This window comes from Zonotrichia leucophrys, chromosome 26 (genome assembly GCF_028769735.1).
Source record: "Zonotrichia leucophrys gambelii isolate GWCS_2022_RI chromosome 26, RI_Zleu_2.0, whole genome shotgun sequence".
Taxonomy (NCBI): Eukaryota; Metazoa; Chordata; class Aves; order Passeriformes; family Passerellidae; genus Zonotrichia; species Zonotrichia leucophrys.
The window spans coordinates 7085543-7103522 of NC_088195.1; the positions used below are offsets into that span (position 1 = coordinate 7085543).

Below are 17980 nucleotides of genomic sequence, written 5' to 3' on the forward strand. Positions count from 1 at the left end.
ATCACTGAAACTACATCAGCAGAGAAATGGAGTTTTTTCTTGGCTGGAGGCATCCAAACTTCCAGGGAGTGAAAAGCTCAGAAAAAGGTGTCCTATTGCATTTTTTGAACAGCAACAGGCTTTAGCTTTGCACGTGGAAGTCTGCTCCTGCACAGCCTTTTAAAGGCTTTGGTTCTTCTCCAGTCTCAAGTATAACAAATTATTTGGAGTGGCCTAATCTTAAACCCCTGAGGACTGAGAGCAGGAATCTCCTTGTTTACATGGGTAAGTGAGCACAGAGGTGTTTGGTTAAAGGCTGGACTTGACGAACCAGCAGACTGATTCTGATTCGAGGAAATCACTCACACCCCAGAGAGGGACTTTCCAAGCAACAGTTCTGCACCCACTCTATGCTGATGAAAGGAAACACGTGATTTGTAAAGGGCACGTTCAAACCCTTCCACTCTCTTCCCTTGCAGACTTACCTGCTGCCCTTGGACAGTAGCAGAGGCTGCATTGCCCAGATCAACCCTTTCCTGCTCACTGCTGTTAAAACTCAATGAGTTCTCTGAATTCCACTTATATCTAAAAATGTCATTCTAGAGCTGTCACCTCATGCATGGAGATGCTCCTGGCACCAAGGTACTTGGAGCAGAGCTCCCGGACCCTTGGGAGCTGCCCCAGGTGTACCAGGATGCAGGAATCAAACCCCCTCCCAACACAGCCAGGTCCCTCAAGAACCCTCAGCTGCTCTTGCCATAAAACTGCTGCTCAAAGATTCAAAGTGGGAGGGCAAAGGTGGAGTGGGGAAGCCTTACAGAGTCTCCTCCTCATCCCAAGCACGTTCCTGATTCCCCCAGTGCCCCCCAGGCTGACACACGACCCCACCTCACCTGCTGACACAGTGCCTCTCCATGGGAAGGAACCAAGACTTTCAAGCACAGAAGCCACGAGACTGGGCACTTCCTGTGCCAAGGCTGAGCCAAAGGACTTGGCACCTCTGCTCCACGTGCTAGCACAGCCCAGCAGGGCCAGCCTGGGCTCTCCCCACAAACACTGCAGCCACTAAAGCAGAGCTACCTTCCTTCACGCTCCCTCCAGTCCTGTCCCTGCCAGGACACAAACAAGCTCAATCTCTCAGTCCACAGCAGCCAGACACTGAGCACTGCCCAGGGAGAGGGCATAAGGGTTTCAAACCTCTCCAAGCACTGCAGGAACTGAGTTTTCTCTCCACTTCCTGAGCACATTTTCTAATCTCTGGGGTATCACAGGAAATCCACATCAGCCCTTGCAGGAGCTCAGTGAGATTTTGATTTACTGAGGTGTGAAGTTTTTCGGTTCGGATTTTTTGACCATGAGCTGTGTTTAACTCCTTCAAAGCCATGTCATTGTCCACATGCACTGCCTTGGCTTGAGCTCCCAGTACAGAGGATTTCCTTCCCACCTTCAGAGGGACGCTCCATGGTTAGAGGGCTGGGATTTCAGACATGGGATCCCAGCATTCCAGCTGTCTGCAGCAGCTTCCCCACAGCCAAGGCAGATCCTGCTCAGAGTCACTCCCTGCTTGGTACTTCAGCCCCTTTGCTCAGGGGGGAAGTTCCCCTCAGTGCCAGGGCCTGTGGCACCACGTGAACTTCATTATCATGCAATTAAACCCTCCATTAATCTTAATGTCCCTCATGCAGTTCATGACAGTTAAAATTGTATGAAAACAATGACAGAAAAAAAACCCCCAAACTTACTGCACGATATAGCAAGCAAAGCTCTCAGAAATCCTGGAATGACATGATCCACATAAAAGCACTGGAAAACTACTCTCTAAACCACAGGCAGATTTGTCATTCACAAGTCTAAGCATGACAGAGCAACATATACATCTCAAGACAACTGTTGCTCTCAGAATTCTTATTTATTAAGAGCAGAAAGGAAATTTTGCTTAAGTTTTATACATAAAAAAGTAAACAGTAAATTTTTTTTCTTATAGTCTTTTCCACTGAAGAAAATTGAGAAATAAGTTGTCTTTTTAGATAATGTTTATTTAAAAAAATAAAATTAATTGACAAAGATACCACACTATTTTGCATGCCGGGCACCCCTTGGCTCGCAGGACCCTGTTCAGCATGAAACCGCTTTGTCAGCAATGCACGAGCAAAAACCACCCCAGCCTGGCTCCCACCTGGCAGCTGCTGCAGCCACACAACTTAGTGAGATATCTCTGGGTTTTTACCAGCTCAGGTCTTTAGTAAATAAATTCCAAGTGGACACTAAACAAGTATTTCACTAAGAGATGATGAAATATTAAAATTAAAAGCAAGTCAGATTGCAGCTGTAATTATACTACATTAGAAACTTCAGTTGGTGGGGATCCATTCACCATAGAGAGATTAATTTGTAATCAAGGTAATTACAAAGACAGAGCATTTTCTTCCTGCATGCTTTCCCGGGCTTGGAACCAACAGAGTTGACTACATGGAAAGTTGACTAGGGTGTACTTGGAATTCACTCTCTCAGGCAGGAGACTAGTTAAGGAGTGTTACTGATAACAAAGAAGAAAAGTTATACAACATTGATTATTATAAATTACTTTGTTCTTATCTGCTTTTAGCCTTAGTCTCCTACAAGTCTTCATCCACTCCTGTAGAACCCCAACTCCCCCTCCACTCCCCCGTGGCAGCTCCCATCCCTAGTGGTGGTTCGAGTGCGCGGGGCAGCCCTTGATGCGGAACACGTGGATGTGCAGGTGCGCGGCGATCTGGTTGCACACGCTGACGCAGTATCGCAGCAGGTCGAACAGGGACAGGATCTGCACAGGAAAACATCAGCCACAGTTATCCCACATGATCCTTACGTGTGTACCAGCCCGCACTGCACAACCACAGCACTGTGGTCCATTGAGCTGCATCTCCAACTCCAGGAATAACCACAGAATCCCAGACTGGCCTGGGATGGGAGAGACCTTAGAGCCCATCCAGCTGCACCCCTGCCATGGGCAGAGACACTTTCCACTACACCAGGCTGCTCCAAGCTCTGTCCAACCTGGCCTTGGACACTTCCATGGATGGCGCATCACTCCCTAAAGAATTTCTGGGTATTGTGGGCTTTCTTCCAGCCTAAGACAAGACAGACTCTTAATTCTACAGTCAGAAAGTGGATAAGAGGTACAGCAACTACAGAGATACTGTGAAATGCCCCATTAACTCAGAATGATGAAAGCCACACACAAAATATCTTTTCCCATCACACCAACACAATTTCACCAAAAGGTTGACACTGTTTTTGTACATTAAACTTGTGCATTTAATAAGCCCAGACAAGTTGAATTTAGGATGTTTATCCCGATGGGTGCTGGAGTCATGACAGACATTCCAGACCTTAAGCCACAGCCAGAGCACCCAGGCATTGCCCATCACAAGGACCCTGCTAACGAGGCAGCAACACTCAACTGCAAAATATTCTAATCTAAGCTTTGAATATTTGCTACAATGCTTTGAAATTTTAAACTATCACAGTCATCAAGGCTGGAAGTGACCTTCAAGATCACCGAATCCCACCATCACCCATAATCATCCTTAACCCATGTCACCAGGTGCCACATTCAGACACCTCTTGAACTCTTCTAGGTATGGTGACTCCATCACTGCCCTGGGCAATTTATTCCAATACCTGATTAATTCTTTCAGCATTTTTTTTTCAAATATCCAACCTTAACTTCCCTGGCACAGCTTGAAGCCATTTCCTCTTGACCATGCCCCTGTTGCCTGGCAGCAGAGCCTGACCTCCCTTGGCTGCTCCCTCCTGTCAGGGAGTTGTGCACAGCCAGAACTTTGCTGCAGGCTGAGCCCCTTCCCAGCTCCCTCAGCTGGTCCCAGTGCTCCAGACCCTTCCCCAGCTCAGTTCCCTTCCCTGCACACACCCCAGCCCCTCAGGGTCTCTCCTGTCAGGAGGGGCCCAGAGCTGCCCCAGGGCTGGAGCTGCCCCAGCAGTGCCAGCACAGGGAACCACACTGGGCACACCATGGTTGTGACAGCCCAGACTCCACTGGCCCACCTGGGCTCATGTCCAGCCGTTACCAGCATTCCCAGATCCTTTCCCAGCTTTCCAGCCACTCTTCTCCCAGCCTTGAGCATTCCATGGAGCTGTTGTGACCCAAGGACAGGACCTGGCACTTGGCCTGGCTGACCCTCCCACTGCTGCCCTCAGCCATGGATCCAACCTGTCCAGATTCCTCCAGAAGATCTACATCCCACCCAACCTGGTGTCCTCTGCAAACTGACTGGGAGTGCCTCGATCCCCTCACCCAGACCATCCCTAAAGACTGTCAGATCCCCAGGACTGTCCCAACACCACACCAGGGACACTGTGGTCCTGTTCAGGTCTGCACCAGCTTCAAATCCACTCCAGGGGATTCAGCTGGGCACAGCCAACACGATGAATTAGTGGCAGAGCTAATGAATAAAATTAGCTTGGACTCACCAGGGCAATCCAGAGGACAATATACTCATCAATAAAGCTGTTAAAATACTGGTCAAGGAACAGCAATGCTGGGCCTATGAATGCTGTGTCATACAGATACATCTCACTCTTGGTCATGTGGGCAACCTGCAGTAAAAAAAAAAAAAAAAAAAAAGAAAGAAAAAAGAAAAAAAAAAAAAGAGAAGTTTAAGAAATAAATATATGCCAGCCAAGGCAGAGTGATTTCAGAACACACAAAGCCAAAACCATACAGTTCAAGCCACATTACTGAAAAATACCACATACTCAAGTGGCCACAACAATATTGTTTGAACCATGGTGCTCCACAGCTACAGAGATGCAAGGTTTGCAGAGAGGGATCTTTTATTAGAGCAGAGAATGTAGCACAGGAAAAAACACTAATAAGTTTTCCAGCTCACCTCTTTCTCCTCCCAGAAACCAAACAGTGAAATGGAAGCAGACTGGTAACTTTTAAAGTTGAGCCTGGAAACAAAAACTCACAGCTGCTGGAGCTCAAAAAGTCAAGGACACTTGGTGTTCCTCTCCCTCCACCTCTTTTTCTCCCATTCCATGAGGATCACCACCTCTCTCTGGTTACAATTTGATGGCCATTTTTGGTGTTCATGTGTGCCCTTCTCACTTCCCTAGGTGCAGAGAACCCAGCCCACACTCATCCTCACGGCACAGCACAGCTGGGATGGGACTGAGTACCAAAGCAGGCCTGGTAAGAAAGAAACTTTTCTTCTACTGTGAGCTTAAACTCTTCCTCCACTATGAACTGAAACTCGTTCACTGTGAGCTAAGTCCAGCATTGACCCAGCTCACAACAGCCCAACAGAGGTCTGCAGAACTGGGATGGCCTTTGAGGCAGGAGCTGTTTAACCCTCATTCAATGACACCTCTGCCCTTGTATAAACCTGTTAACTATTTTAACCCCTATTTTCCTCCAATTCTTCAAGTTAAACCCTCAGGAAGTGTTCCAAACCTCAGCAGCTCCATCACCTCCTCTCCTTCTGCCAAACCTTCCTCCCCTTTGCGTCTGAGGGGGATTCCAACCCCCTCTGTTCCAGCCCAACTCTTCACACATGCACAAATACATTGCAAATGTGTGAATTAACAGCTGGAGAAGGGGGAGAAACAACTCTGAGCTGTCTGGCGCTGCCTGTGCAACCACAGCATCAACTCCACATTTACACTGCCCTTTCAAACACAAAAAGACTCTGCTGCACTCCAGGCTACTCAAAGCAAAGCACAAGTATCTCTTTCAGTGCACAAACAAGAGAGCTCCATAATCTACAAAAAGTTCTCCTGCAACAAGACTGGGGAAGGTTCTGGCACACTCACCACCAGTTTATTTGTGATCTTGGCAGACACAAAGCCAAAAGTTAGGATGTAGAGACAGGGGTGCCTCTCAAAGAGCTGCACAGCAGATTTCTTGTAGATCATTGCAGCCAAGGCGATCACTGAGCCAATATGGAGAAAAGGTGAGAGGACACTTGTTCCCTGTGGTGAGATTAAAGCATGAGGTTAATAAAATGTGCACATTGCAAAGAAACCTCAAAGAGCCCCTCATGTGGTGTGCAATGAGGGGTTAAAAATAAAACCACATTAGAAACATCTTTCTGAATGCTGGTGGTAAAAGGAACAAAAAGTAGTGAAACTTGAGCATGCAGCAGCTGAGAAGTGGTGGAAACTTTCTGGTTCTGGGGAAAAAAATAATATTTTAGGCAGCAAGAACACTGCAACAGAGGGTGCTTGTGCAGACACATCCACTCATTCTTTTACATTGGTAATATAAATAATATAGATCTTTCAGAAAGATCAAACCCAGAATCTTCGTGAAAGATTTCTTTCTGAATGGATTTTTGCACAGGATTTTTCTATGAACTCCTCAGTGAGGGGTGTATTTGTATAGCTTCATTTATCTCATTAATTCAAAAACAAAGTACAATGAGTACTTTTAATAAAAAATTTTAAAACTTTGACTCCTAAATCTACTATTCTTACACATGCAATATTAACTTGTTTTTCCCAAGCCAGCAAGGAGCTAATGGGAAAATATTTTCCATGGAGGAGGGATTATGTTAAATAGAAACTGTGGCTGAAGAGCCTCTGTGCTGAGGAGGAACTGGCAGCCCAAGGTACTCACTGCTATAGTGGATCCATTTTTGCCAACTCCACCCGTGAAGATCACACCAAAGTAGTTTGTACAGGAGAATATGGTTCCTGCCACAGTACAAAGAGCTGGGAATATTTTCACCTGAATATTCAGTATTGGAATCTTAATGGAAGAGAGACAAGAAGTTACAACATGTACAAACTCAGATTTGGGTTAGTATTTCATGTGCACTCAAACACTCCACTTTTCAACATATTTGCTCTTCTCTCTCTGCTATACAGAGATTGGCATTTCCAGAGAGAAAAATTTATTTTCCAAAAGCTTCCATGAAGCTTCCCAGAAAGCCAGACTTATGTTCAGTTACCAGAGAAGAGACACCAAAAGCAGAGAAATGGACAGAAATCAAGACCTTGCTCTAAATCACCCCAGGGGAGAGAATCATCACCTTTCCTGAAGCTGCAGTCAAGATCAAACTGGGCAGAAAAACAGCCACTTGGGGATGGTCAGATAAACCCTTTCAAGCACTGGATCCAAACTTTAGTGCAAGGCAAGGCAAGCAAAGAGATCAGACAAGTCAGAACAGAGTGACCTGGAGAGGAAGGATGAGGTTGCTAAAGAAGGAGAGAACGAGCACAGGCAGTTTCGAAAGTTTCCTTCGTTTTTTAACAGTCATGTTTCAAGCAGAACAGGAAAAACTAGAAATGAAGAATAGTCCAAAGTAAACCACAGGAGATATGTTATGGGAGCAAATGTTTAGAGAGAACTACCCAAAACCTCCCAACTGTATATCTATCTGTATCTATGTATATCTATATTCCCAACTAAATGCGCTTCATTCAGGAACTGAAGTCATGGCACTCAACTGAATAAATGCTTGGCTCCCCAATGAGCCCAGCCAGGAACAGAAGACCAAAGGAGGTCAAATTGCTTATCTTTTTCTTTAATTACACTCTCAGAGTAGCTTTCAGCAGGTAAACAATGAAATGCTATGAGTTGGAAGGAACGCATCAGGAGCATCCAGTCCAACCCCTGTTCCTACACAGACAGCCCAACAATCCAACCCTATGCCTGAGAGCGCTGTCCACACCCTGCTGGAGCGTGAAGATTGTTCTTGAAGATCCTAAGTTTTCTATTCCATTCAACAACTCAATGTCTTCATCTTTCCAGGGCATAATGAAGAGACAGAGCAGCTTTAACCCTTCATGCCCTGTTCAGCCCACTCCCCAAACCACGCCCCAATTTCATGACACTCAAATATATTTCTCCCTTGCTAAGGCTACCCTGTCAAGCCAAAAAAAAAAAAAAAAAGCCATTTCCTACAAGATTGGACAGAAAGAATTAAGACAAGTAAAGAGAAGGCCTGAACTGCCAGACTAGAGCACTACTTCTAATCATTCATTAATGTCAGGAGGCTCAGGATTCCTCAAGCTCTTCTAAAAGCAGGTACCCGTGCTGGCCTCTGCCTCAGAACTTTGGTATTTAAAGAACAGGGTGGATTGACTTTTACAAGCAAAAGGAAACAGTAGCAAACTCCATTACAGGAGTCAAAAGACATTAAGGTTGACATTTCCCCAAGACAAAGGGAATTGGCTGGGAAAAACACCCCGTGAATCCCCAGCTACCACTCAAACACTGGAGAAGGATGCTCAGGGAAGGAGAAGATAAGGCCACACTGTTATAAAACCCAGTTTGGCCAATTTTAGGTTCTTAGCATCCTCCCTTTGGCCTCCACAGCAGCTGCATCAGTGCAAAATATGTCAGAAGAAAAAAATATTGAGAAACGGCCACACAGAGAAATTCCGCAGAGGAAAGCCAGGAGTGGATTAAAAAGTCAGCACCTGCTGAATTTCTCTGTGTACAAAATGGGATCATCAAAGCCAAAAGTGGGAAGCAGCAAAACCATGCAAATATCAGATTACTTTAATTTCTTCCCTCTGACTGGAGGGAGAGAGTGAAATGTTCCTACAAAGTGGCACCACAGCCCCTGAATTTTAACTCAGAGGACACTGGAAGACAGCTGCAAGGTTTCCCTCTCTGGTATTCCATGTATTACTATAGTTCCTGCAATTATTCTGCCTTTCCTGGTGATTCCAGGGGCTTCATCCAACACCACGTGCAGGCAGAACTTCCCAAAACCATGTCAGCAATGCAGGGAATCATTACCAATTACATCTTTTACAGGCAAATGTAAAAGAATTTTCTCTTTTAAACCATCTGAGACTGATCACAGACGGAAAGCTGCATTGCCCAGAGAGCTGCAGAATCCAGGTAAACCCTGGGAAAGAAGCATTCCAGGCTGGACAGGGCTTGGAGCAACCTGGTATAGCGGAAGGTGTCTCTGCCCATGACAGGGGGTGGGACTGAATGAGCTTTTAAGTCCAAACCAAACCATTCCATGATTGCAGATTTGGTTTGTAAAGAGCCCAGGCATGGCAGTAACCAAGTGGCAACAGGCAATGGATGGAGTCGGGAGCAGCTGTCAGAGCCAGCATTAAAGGGAGTCTGGAACATTTTGCCGGAAAATTACTCCCAGGATTCCAGAGTATATTTCATCAGTTTTGTGCAGAATGAATTGGGATTTAAAAAATAAAATTATGAGGGAATAAGCCAGAGCAGAGCCCAGCTAAGGGCTCATGGAAGCAGCAGGGAGGGAGCATGGAAGAGTCTCACTTCCTCCAGGAACTCCTCCTGTCACCAATCCCACAATTACCACAGCCAGCTGGGCAACTCAGACCCTGGAGTCCTTCTCACAGGGCTGCATCCCAGCTGGAGTTTGGAGCTGTCGAGATAAACTGCAGTCACATCTGCCCAAAGAACAACTTCCAGAGGCCTGAATTCTATCTTCATATTCCCAAAGTGTTTGTGCTTTTTCATATTCCAGACGCTACGGGAGAAAACTCCAACAATTGTATCACTTTTCTTGCTTCAAGCAGGAAAATCAACTCCAAATATACAATCTATTAAACAAGTTACCCTAAGCTTCCTTGCTTTACTCACATGCCCCAAATGATCCAAGCTGAGCCATACTCAGCATCCCACAGGAATCGCCCAGCTCCAGGAGCATGGGGAGCAGCATTTAACAGGCTTTGAAGAGAATTTACACTGCCAGAAAGGAGGGAGCCAAGACAGGCACACACAGTTTCATGGAATAAAACAAAGGTAACGAAAGCAACAATTTCCAAAATTCACAATTCTGCATTTTGCCTGTTCAGAGTATTTTGCTTTTCCCATGAAAAGTGGAATGTTTGAGTACACAACCACATCTACTCGCCATTTCCCCCAAACAGAAGCAAACAGAAAATACCAAACCATCAACTTTGCAGTCACATCAAGTATTAAAGGATTAGAGAGGGCTGGGTGAGAAGGGGTTGTGTGATTTATTTTGCTCTGCAAGCAGTAAGATTTATCTCTAAATGAACACAAAATCTCACTCATTGAATTAAACAGGATTGTCATGGGAGACCTGATTAATGTTGTTCTCTGGAGAGATGCTCCGTTAAACTAACCAAAATAGTTTAATATTTTTGGGAGCTGCCTTAGGCAAATGCTGCTCCAACCCAGAACTTCTGATAGATTTCAAGATTTTGCTGAAAAGGGTTATTTTAAAGGCCATTTTGGAGTTATTTAAGCTATTTAATAACAAGAGATCCATTTCTAAGCTCACACAAACATTACTGAACCATGACAGAGCTTGCTGTAGCAGCATCCCCTCCCCTCACCACTTTTTTTTTTTTTTAAAGGAAACTAAGAACAGGAATTGATAAATTCTCTTGATAACACAGAATATTAAATTACAGCTGCATCGGGATGTTGGCCACATTAATATTTCTAGATATTAATGTCACCAATAAGGTTACATGTAGCCTTATTTTTATTCTGTAATCAATCCTTCCCACCCTCATTCCCTATAGATAGTATTTGCAGTTTATAGAATTAATTAAGGGCGTTAGGGTTTGAAAGCATAAGCAGCAAAATCAGGACGGCCTCGATTAGCTCATTTGGGATCCTTTCCACATACTGTGGGTTCATTACACAGAGCACATTAGAAATTCATCCATCTGGAGTGAAGCTTTTCAGGGACTTTTGACCATCTCTTGGTGTTACTGAAATCAAGAGTTCTTTCTCCTTAAGAATCGCATTTACCAAATCCAGAGAGAAGATCAATAACCAGGAAGGAAAACTAGGAAAACCTTTCAGGAAATCAATGCTTTGGATTTGATTTCCAGTAAACTTATTTATGTATGCACATACATGCTTTTCTGTGGACAATGTCATTTTGATAGCTCAATATGGCTTCAGCAATACTTACTATTGTATTACTATTATTATAATTATCATTATTATTAAACTGTCAGCTGGCATGGCCTGGCAAGCCTATATCAACATATATATATTATATATAGAAAAATACATAGACATAGTTATAAATAAAAGTTCTGCAGCCAGGCTGTGCCAGCAGCTCATTTAATCAGGATCATCTTAGTTTAAAAGGAAAACCTGACAAGGGGGAGTTGACCCCTTACACAAACCAAGAGTCATCAGCCACATTCAGGCCTAATTATTTACTGATGGCTCCCAAGAGTTCCCCCAAATCCTCATCCCAGTTTAATATTCCTCCACTGTTTATTGCATGAAATTCATTCAGGTTTTGGCCAGGATTTCACCAAAGGTTTACGTTCCTGCAATGTTTGATAGCTTTTCACCAGCACGCACAGGGTATAAAATAACCTTGTTTTAATGACTCTGGTACAGACAGAACTCACAGTTCATTCCATGGGATCTGAATTCAAAAACCTGTTTCCATTTATAAGGAAAAGTGAAACCTTCCTGCAGAAGTGAAACTGTCTCAAGACGTGCAGGAGTGCTTCAGTGATCACTGGATTATTAAAAAGGATAAAATAAGAACACAAGCAAAATTACCAGAGATTGCCAAAAAGGTGGTCCTCCAATCACTGCCAGTAAATGCATGATTATTATGAAGATTTGTACTTCAGTCACATCAATTCTGATTAGGTATAAAAAGCCAAAAAAAAAAGCAAAATTATTCAAAGCAATTTCAAGTCAGTTATTTGCAAGCTCAGCAGCACACCTCTGTCATGCACTGTATAAAGGCTGAGGAAAAGAGGAAAAACTCACCAATAATTTAGAAGGCAAAAATGTATTTAGCTTTTTTGTTCAAACTAAGAGCAATGTTGTACTATAATTTTGTTTTACTTCACAGTGCAATAACAGAAATCCATTTTATCAACCAGAAACATTGGAACTCTTCCCTGCCCAGTGGCAGCTGCAGAAATAAATATTCAGTTTTAACCTTGTCCACCAAAAAAAAAAGAATTTAGTAGAGATGATAAAATTCTAAAAATGTATTTTTAACCCCTATTATATTCCCTAGCCTATCTTAATATGAATATCCTGCGAACAGCATCAAGCTTTGAAAAGAAACAAGAATCCCTAAAGGGTTGATAGAAATGGTGCAGTGGCAGCAAGAAGAGAAACCACTTCTGGTTCCAGCAGAGCCAGGATGTGCTGCAGGGAGAATGGGAGAAAACAGAAAATTTATGGCTTTGTTTTAAGGAGCATGTAAAAATCTTGGAGGTAGAAAGAGGGGAAAATGGGTGTACAAATGAATGCCAGAAATAGGAGTATATAAAAATACAAGTGAAATGAAGAAATGAAGAAATGAAGAGGACAGACTTGCTGGTGTGATACATATATATATATATATATATATATAGATATATATATAGATATAGGGTGTATATACACAATAATGTTATAAATAGGGACACACATTCTATACATCTATATATATGCATATGGATGTATGTTATAAATAACTTACATATTATAGCCCATAACAGTATCTTGCCCTGAAGTGCTGCATCAAAAATAATCCTTCAAGTCAGTTTGAAGCATTTCTGGCTTATCCATATTTCCAATTAGATAGTTCTACCTAAAAAACTCCAAATCCCTTCCTGCACACACAAGCTTTGCTGTGCCAAAACCCTGCTGATATCACCTGCACAGGGAAGAAGCATTATGGGCTGGGCTTTCCTCTGTCTGCCTTAAATGAGCTACAAGACCATGGAATTGATTTTAGTATCAGCTCAGGGTCTCTCCATAGACTTTGTTTCAGTTTGGGAGTGGATCCTCTCATTTGAGGATCTCCAGTCTGGTCAGCAGCAGAGCCACATGCACAAGGAATCATTCCAAGGCTGCACCTAAATCCCATGGTGGATATCTCCATGGCAGGGGTTGGAATGAGATGAGTTTTAAGGTCCTTTCCACCCCACTCCAGTCCATGATTGCTTTGCCAATTTGCTTTCCACTACACAAACCTGGAGATGGAACATCCAGGAAGCAACCTTTGGAGCCCTCCTATATTCAATTTGCTCAATAACAATCCTGCAAGGCAATCACAATTGGCTGGGGAAAAAACTGACTTCCACTGAGGAAAGAATGTTCTAAAATATCTCAGGTTTTAGTCCTGATACAAACAAATAGAGCCATTGAGATACCTTGCAAGAAAAAAATTAAAAATGCTCAGGAGAGATACACAAATCAACTGATTTAATGCAAATTACTTCCTCCCAGCCCTTGGAGTCAGCATGGAAATGTGTTCTCAGTGTGTCCAGCCAAGGAAGGACTGGAGCAACTCCATTCCAGGAGTGCAGGAATGTGTTTTAGCCCGTTTCACTACTTCTGTCAATCTCCTAAAGAACAGAAAGAAACTGAGGAAGTTCACAGAAACAGTGACTAATAAGTCATGGAGGTAACTTACAGCTTTCCTGGGATAGGAAACCAAGTTTCTTTTGGCAGCAGAAATCTTATGCCCACTAAAGTCATGTATGGAAAACCAAGTTATTCTGCCAGACAAACCTCTGCACAAGACGGAGAGCCCAACAGATACACGGGGAGCAGTGCCTGGATTGAGGTAGGGAAACAGTTTTATCTTTACACAGCCATGGCACAACCTTTACTCCCCTGCCCCGGGCTCTGCCCTTCCAACTCAAACAGAAACAGTATCAGGCAGCCAAGGATATTTGTTAAAAACTTGCCCCTGACTTACAGTAAGAATCTCCTACTGAAGAACAAATATGAGTTTTAACTTCAATTCCACCTTAATATACTGTATTTTTAATACCAAATGTCTCCTTAAAACAGAAGACAAAAGCATTAAGACCTACTGAGGAGAAAGTAAACACCAAACTATCACCTAAAGAAAGCATAAATTCTTAATCCCAAGGAGGAAAACGGCCTGCGAACATCCCATGCTCATTAAAACTACTGTTAGATGACTTAAAATGATAAGCTTGATATCAGTAAAGCACATGCCTGATGTTGGAATTATTCAGTGAATCTTTTTTTTGCAGGATGTCAAGTAGCCTCTGGACAGAAATCTAAGAATCCAGACATCCACAGGCAGCTCCTCAAAGCTGGACCACAGAAGGCAACAAACATCTGGAAGCACAAAGTGTGAAAAGGGGCACATTGCTCCTCTCTGGGTTCAACCTGAATTCAAGATAACTGTGCAACCACCGCATAAACCAGATACATCCATGATGCTGCTACATGCAGCAGTCATCCCAAGCTCCTTAAAATCCAACCACTTTCTTCCCCCAAAAACACCTGCTCAGCCCCACCTTCTCTCCTGCCATCAGCAGGGTCAGGACATTGTCTTGGCTAAAACAGTCCAACCAAAAAAGAAGAAATTCCTGTCCCAGTTGCCAGCCCATCAGCTTTCCTGGTGTTTTTGTGACCTTGGGAATGCTGGGAGCCCTGAGGAGGCGGCAGGGAAGGTCTGCTCAGCCCCTGGATCCACACAACCCAGCACTGAGCCAGTGGGACTTGGCAGCTCCAGAGAGGGGAGGAATAAATGGAAATGGCAGACAAGTTGATTGCTACCAGCCTTCATAAAAGTCCTAAACAGCTCCCTAAAATGAAAAAGAAGTGAAAAAATGCCATTTTAAACCAAAGCAACAATAGTTTTGTCAAGAGAAACGTGAGCAAAGCAATATCCACACTGCCTGGAAAACATTAAAACATCAGGTGATCCAGAGGACATTCTTACACCTAAATGATTAACTTCAATTTATGCATTGTATCCAGGTAAAATGAGCTAGCAATCAAAAAAATCCATAAATTGCCAAGGTCACCATAATGCTTTTAAACTCTGGTAGAGCTGGGAACTTACCCAATAAATGGGAAGGCAAAAGCAGGGCTGCAGGAAAGCACTTGCTCCACTTAGAGGGATGTTAGAACCCAGGGCACAGGGAAAATTTCTCTGCCTGTCCTGAGATGTTCTGATCCTCAGGAAAACACTGCTTTTAACCTTTGCCCTTTTGGCTTTGGAGAAAGCTTCCAAGACTTTGGGATTAATTGGAATCTATGAGTGTGTAATAGTGTGAAATAGATAGCAGTAGAGTTTATCACAGGGTGAAAAACTTAAGAGTTTTAGGTTTTTAGTATGGAGGTGGATAAGATACAAGACAGAAGATTTTGGGCATTGTCTGATCTCCTTCTTGCTCTTCATCTACTCCGTTTTCTACAGTGTTGGGAGCACAGAGCAATTGGTCAAAAAAAACCACAACACAGATGTTGCGTAGACAGAGAAATAATTAGTTATTGGTAGAAAGGTTGAAATAAAGTACATTCTAAGAGTTAATTGGACAAAATAGCTTTAAAAGTCCTTGAATCTGTGTGTCTTGTGCCTTTTGGTGCCTTCTCTTTGTATGCTAAGTCTGAGATGTAGACAGCATGCAGAACTTCTGATAAGACAAAAATAAACAACAACCTGAAGACCAAAAAGCCAAGTGTTCCATCTGTGCCTCATTCCTAGCACAGAACTTTTTAGGGGTCTCCCCATCAGGGGGCCCCACAAGGGAGGTTTCTACAGAGGGAATCTGACCAATCCCTTTCTTTTTGAGGGAAAATACATCCAACTTGCTTTAGTGGATGCGGAATTTATTCACAAAGCAGGGTGATAATGTTCCTGCTTAGGTATGACATCATTAGTACTGTATTTTATTCTACATCAAGTTCCATTGCATATTCAAGTGACTCTCCCATGGTAAACATTAGAGAAAACATAATTTTGGAGCAATGGATCATGTATAAAATCATAGTAAAAAAATAAGGGAAAAAAGGCAGAAAATAGAGAAAGGCCACCGTTCCTCCAGACTGCCTCATTTAATTACTATAATCACATTTAATTACACAGAAGCAGATACCACACACAGAGCTGTAAGAAAGTAAAACCATTTCAAAGCAAGAAGAAAATCAGCCAGTTCAAAGATTCTATTTTCAACTTGTGTTTGTATTCATTTACTCATTTAAATACTACAGTGGAAGTCCTAAGAAAAAACAAATGGGAAGAGCAAGCAGCATGAATTCTGCAAGAGGGCCTTAAAGCCTCTGAACTGGGATATTTTTATTATGTGGGTTATTTTCAGGCACCACTGGAGCCACACTTCCCCCCAGCCTGACAGGTTTGCTGCCTGATGTTTCCTGACAACTGAGTCATGTCAGCACTGCCCTGACTCTGTGCACATTGTGTGGAAGATCATTAAGGCCACGAAATGAAGAAAATGAAACAAACCCTTTTCCCAAGACATTCCCACACCACAACAGATGGACGGAAAGTTATTGTACAAGTTCAGAAGACACAAAGAATCAAGTTCCAAAAATCTCTTCTTCAAATAAACCAGGGGCTTTTTCATCTTGTATAAAATAAACAGAAGACCCTGCAAAGATCAGCAGGAACATCCAGGCAAAGAACAAGAACAAAGAGCTGATGCTGAAAACAGAGCAAAGAGCCCAGACTCAATATCTGACAAACTAAAATGCCCAGACAGAACATCCAGTGGCAAGGTTGGGGAGAACACTCACAATAATGCTGAGAAGTACTGATTCTGCAGCAAAGTGATGCTAGGGAAGAATAATAACCAGCAGCACTGTAGAAGGCAGGGACAGGGTCAGGCAATGTCAGCACTGCACTGGGGGTAACCGCAGCCTAAAAACCAGAACACCCAAGGATTTAATTCAAATGAAGCCAGAGAAACACAGAAGTTTGTGAGTTTTTAAATGCACATTTCAAAGTGCACCCTCACTCCCTATCTGCCTAAATTCACAAGACAGGAAAATTCCTGCAGAGTTTCCAGGGGCAGCTGCAATTCCTGTGGTGACACTGCCATCCACGGATTCTCCTGCACACCCTGCAGTGTTCTCCTCTATTGATCCTCCTTTCCCTGTTGTGACAAATTGAAATGCAGATTATTTGCCTGTCTTCAAAGCTGTACAGTCTTCCCAGATAAAGAGAAGATCCAGAGAACCCCCAGCATGGTTTGAGTTAGAAGGAACCTCAAAGCTCATCCCATTCTACCCCTGCCATGGGCAGGGACTCCTTCCACCATCCCAGGGCGCTCCAAGCCCTGTCCAGCCTGGCCTCAGACACTTCCAGGGATGGGGCAGCCACAGCTGCTCTGGGCACCCTGGGCCAGGGCCTCCCCACCTCACAGGGAGGAATTCCTTCCCACTATCCCATCTTTCCTTGCTCTCTGGCAGTTTGAAGCCATTCTGCCTTGTCCTGGCACTCTATCCCTTGTCCAAAGTTCCTTTCCAGCTCTTCAGGCACAAGAAAAGGCTCAAAGGTCTCCCTGGACTCTGCCCTTTTACAGGTTGAACATCCCTAGCTCTCCCATTCTTTCCTCTTAGGAGGTTTCCATCCCTCTAATCACTTCTGTGACCAAATATTGTTAGGAACAGTATTATTTTAACATTTTGTTTTCTATAAAATGATGAGCAGTCTCCAGATTCAATCATCCTCAAGACCTTTATTTGCAATTCCTCTATATTGTTGTGCTAAACTGTATTAAAACAGCCCAATTCTGGTCTTTGAAAAATCACCAAGGCAAAATGTTCCAAACCAAAGTTACATTGCATCAGTACCAGAACTGCTGGGTGACACTGCAGAGCTGCAGGGAGAGGGAGGCAGGGCTGAAACTCTGGCACTTCAAGTGTGAATGTTGGGAATAATGGACTAAACCTATTTTGGTTTCCAAAATATTTTTATTTTCCAGCTTTTTAAGCCTTCAGGTTATTCTAATTAATTTCCCATTGGTTACAGGGATACGTAAACTTCATTACCAATTTAAGATATTTTCCCCTCCTTGGTGAACATAAAATTTTCCTGTCCAGCCAAGTACAAGGTTTAGCTGTGCTGCAAGAATTTGAAGCTACTCGCTTCATACTGTCCCAGCACCTGTATAATTTTCAAGACAAGTTTATATTCTTGTATTTTCTCAGTACGAAAGTTTATCACATGAAACAGCCAGAGTATGAATACACATTTTCTGTAGCTTACCCATCTGAGATGTGCAATATTGACCTTAAAAATCTGTTCTGCCTGAC

General features: G+C 43.3%; 1 protein-coding gene across 6 annotated transcripts in view; it reads right to left on the minus strand.

Moving 5' to 3' along the window:
* Nucleotides 1–1869: 1869 nt before the first annotated feature.
* Nucleotides 1870–17980, minus strand: part of CEPT1 (choline/ethanolamine phosphotransferase 1) — a 32301-nt gene continuing 16190 nt past the window's right edge. For 4 of the 6 annotated variants that reach the window (XM_064733314.1, XM_064733317.1, XM_064733316.1 and 1 more), the window contains exons 5-9: nt 11492–11576; nt 6602–6733; nt 5797–5955; nt 4453–4578; nt 1995–2782 (exon numbers count right to left, since the gene is read on the minus strand). In XM_064733314.1, the coding sequence (XP_064589384.1) occupies nt 2663–2782; nt 4453–4578; nt 5797–5955; nt 6602–6733; nt 11492–11576 (622 nt within the window). In that variant the 3' untranslated portion in view covers nt 1995–2662. Of the gene's footprint in view, nt 2783–4452; nt 4579–5796; nt 5956–6601; nt 6734–11491; nt 11577–17980 lie in introns of all 6 variants that reach the window. The other 2 variants (XM_064733313.1, XM_064733318.1) reach the window with 2 other exon arrangements.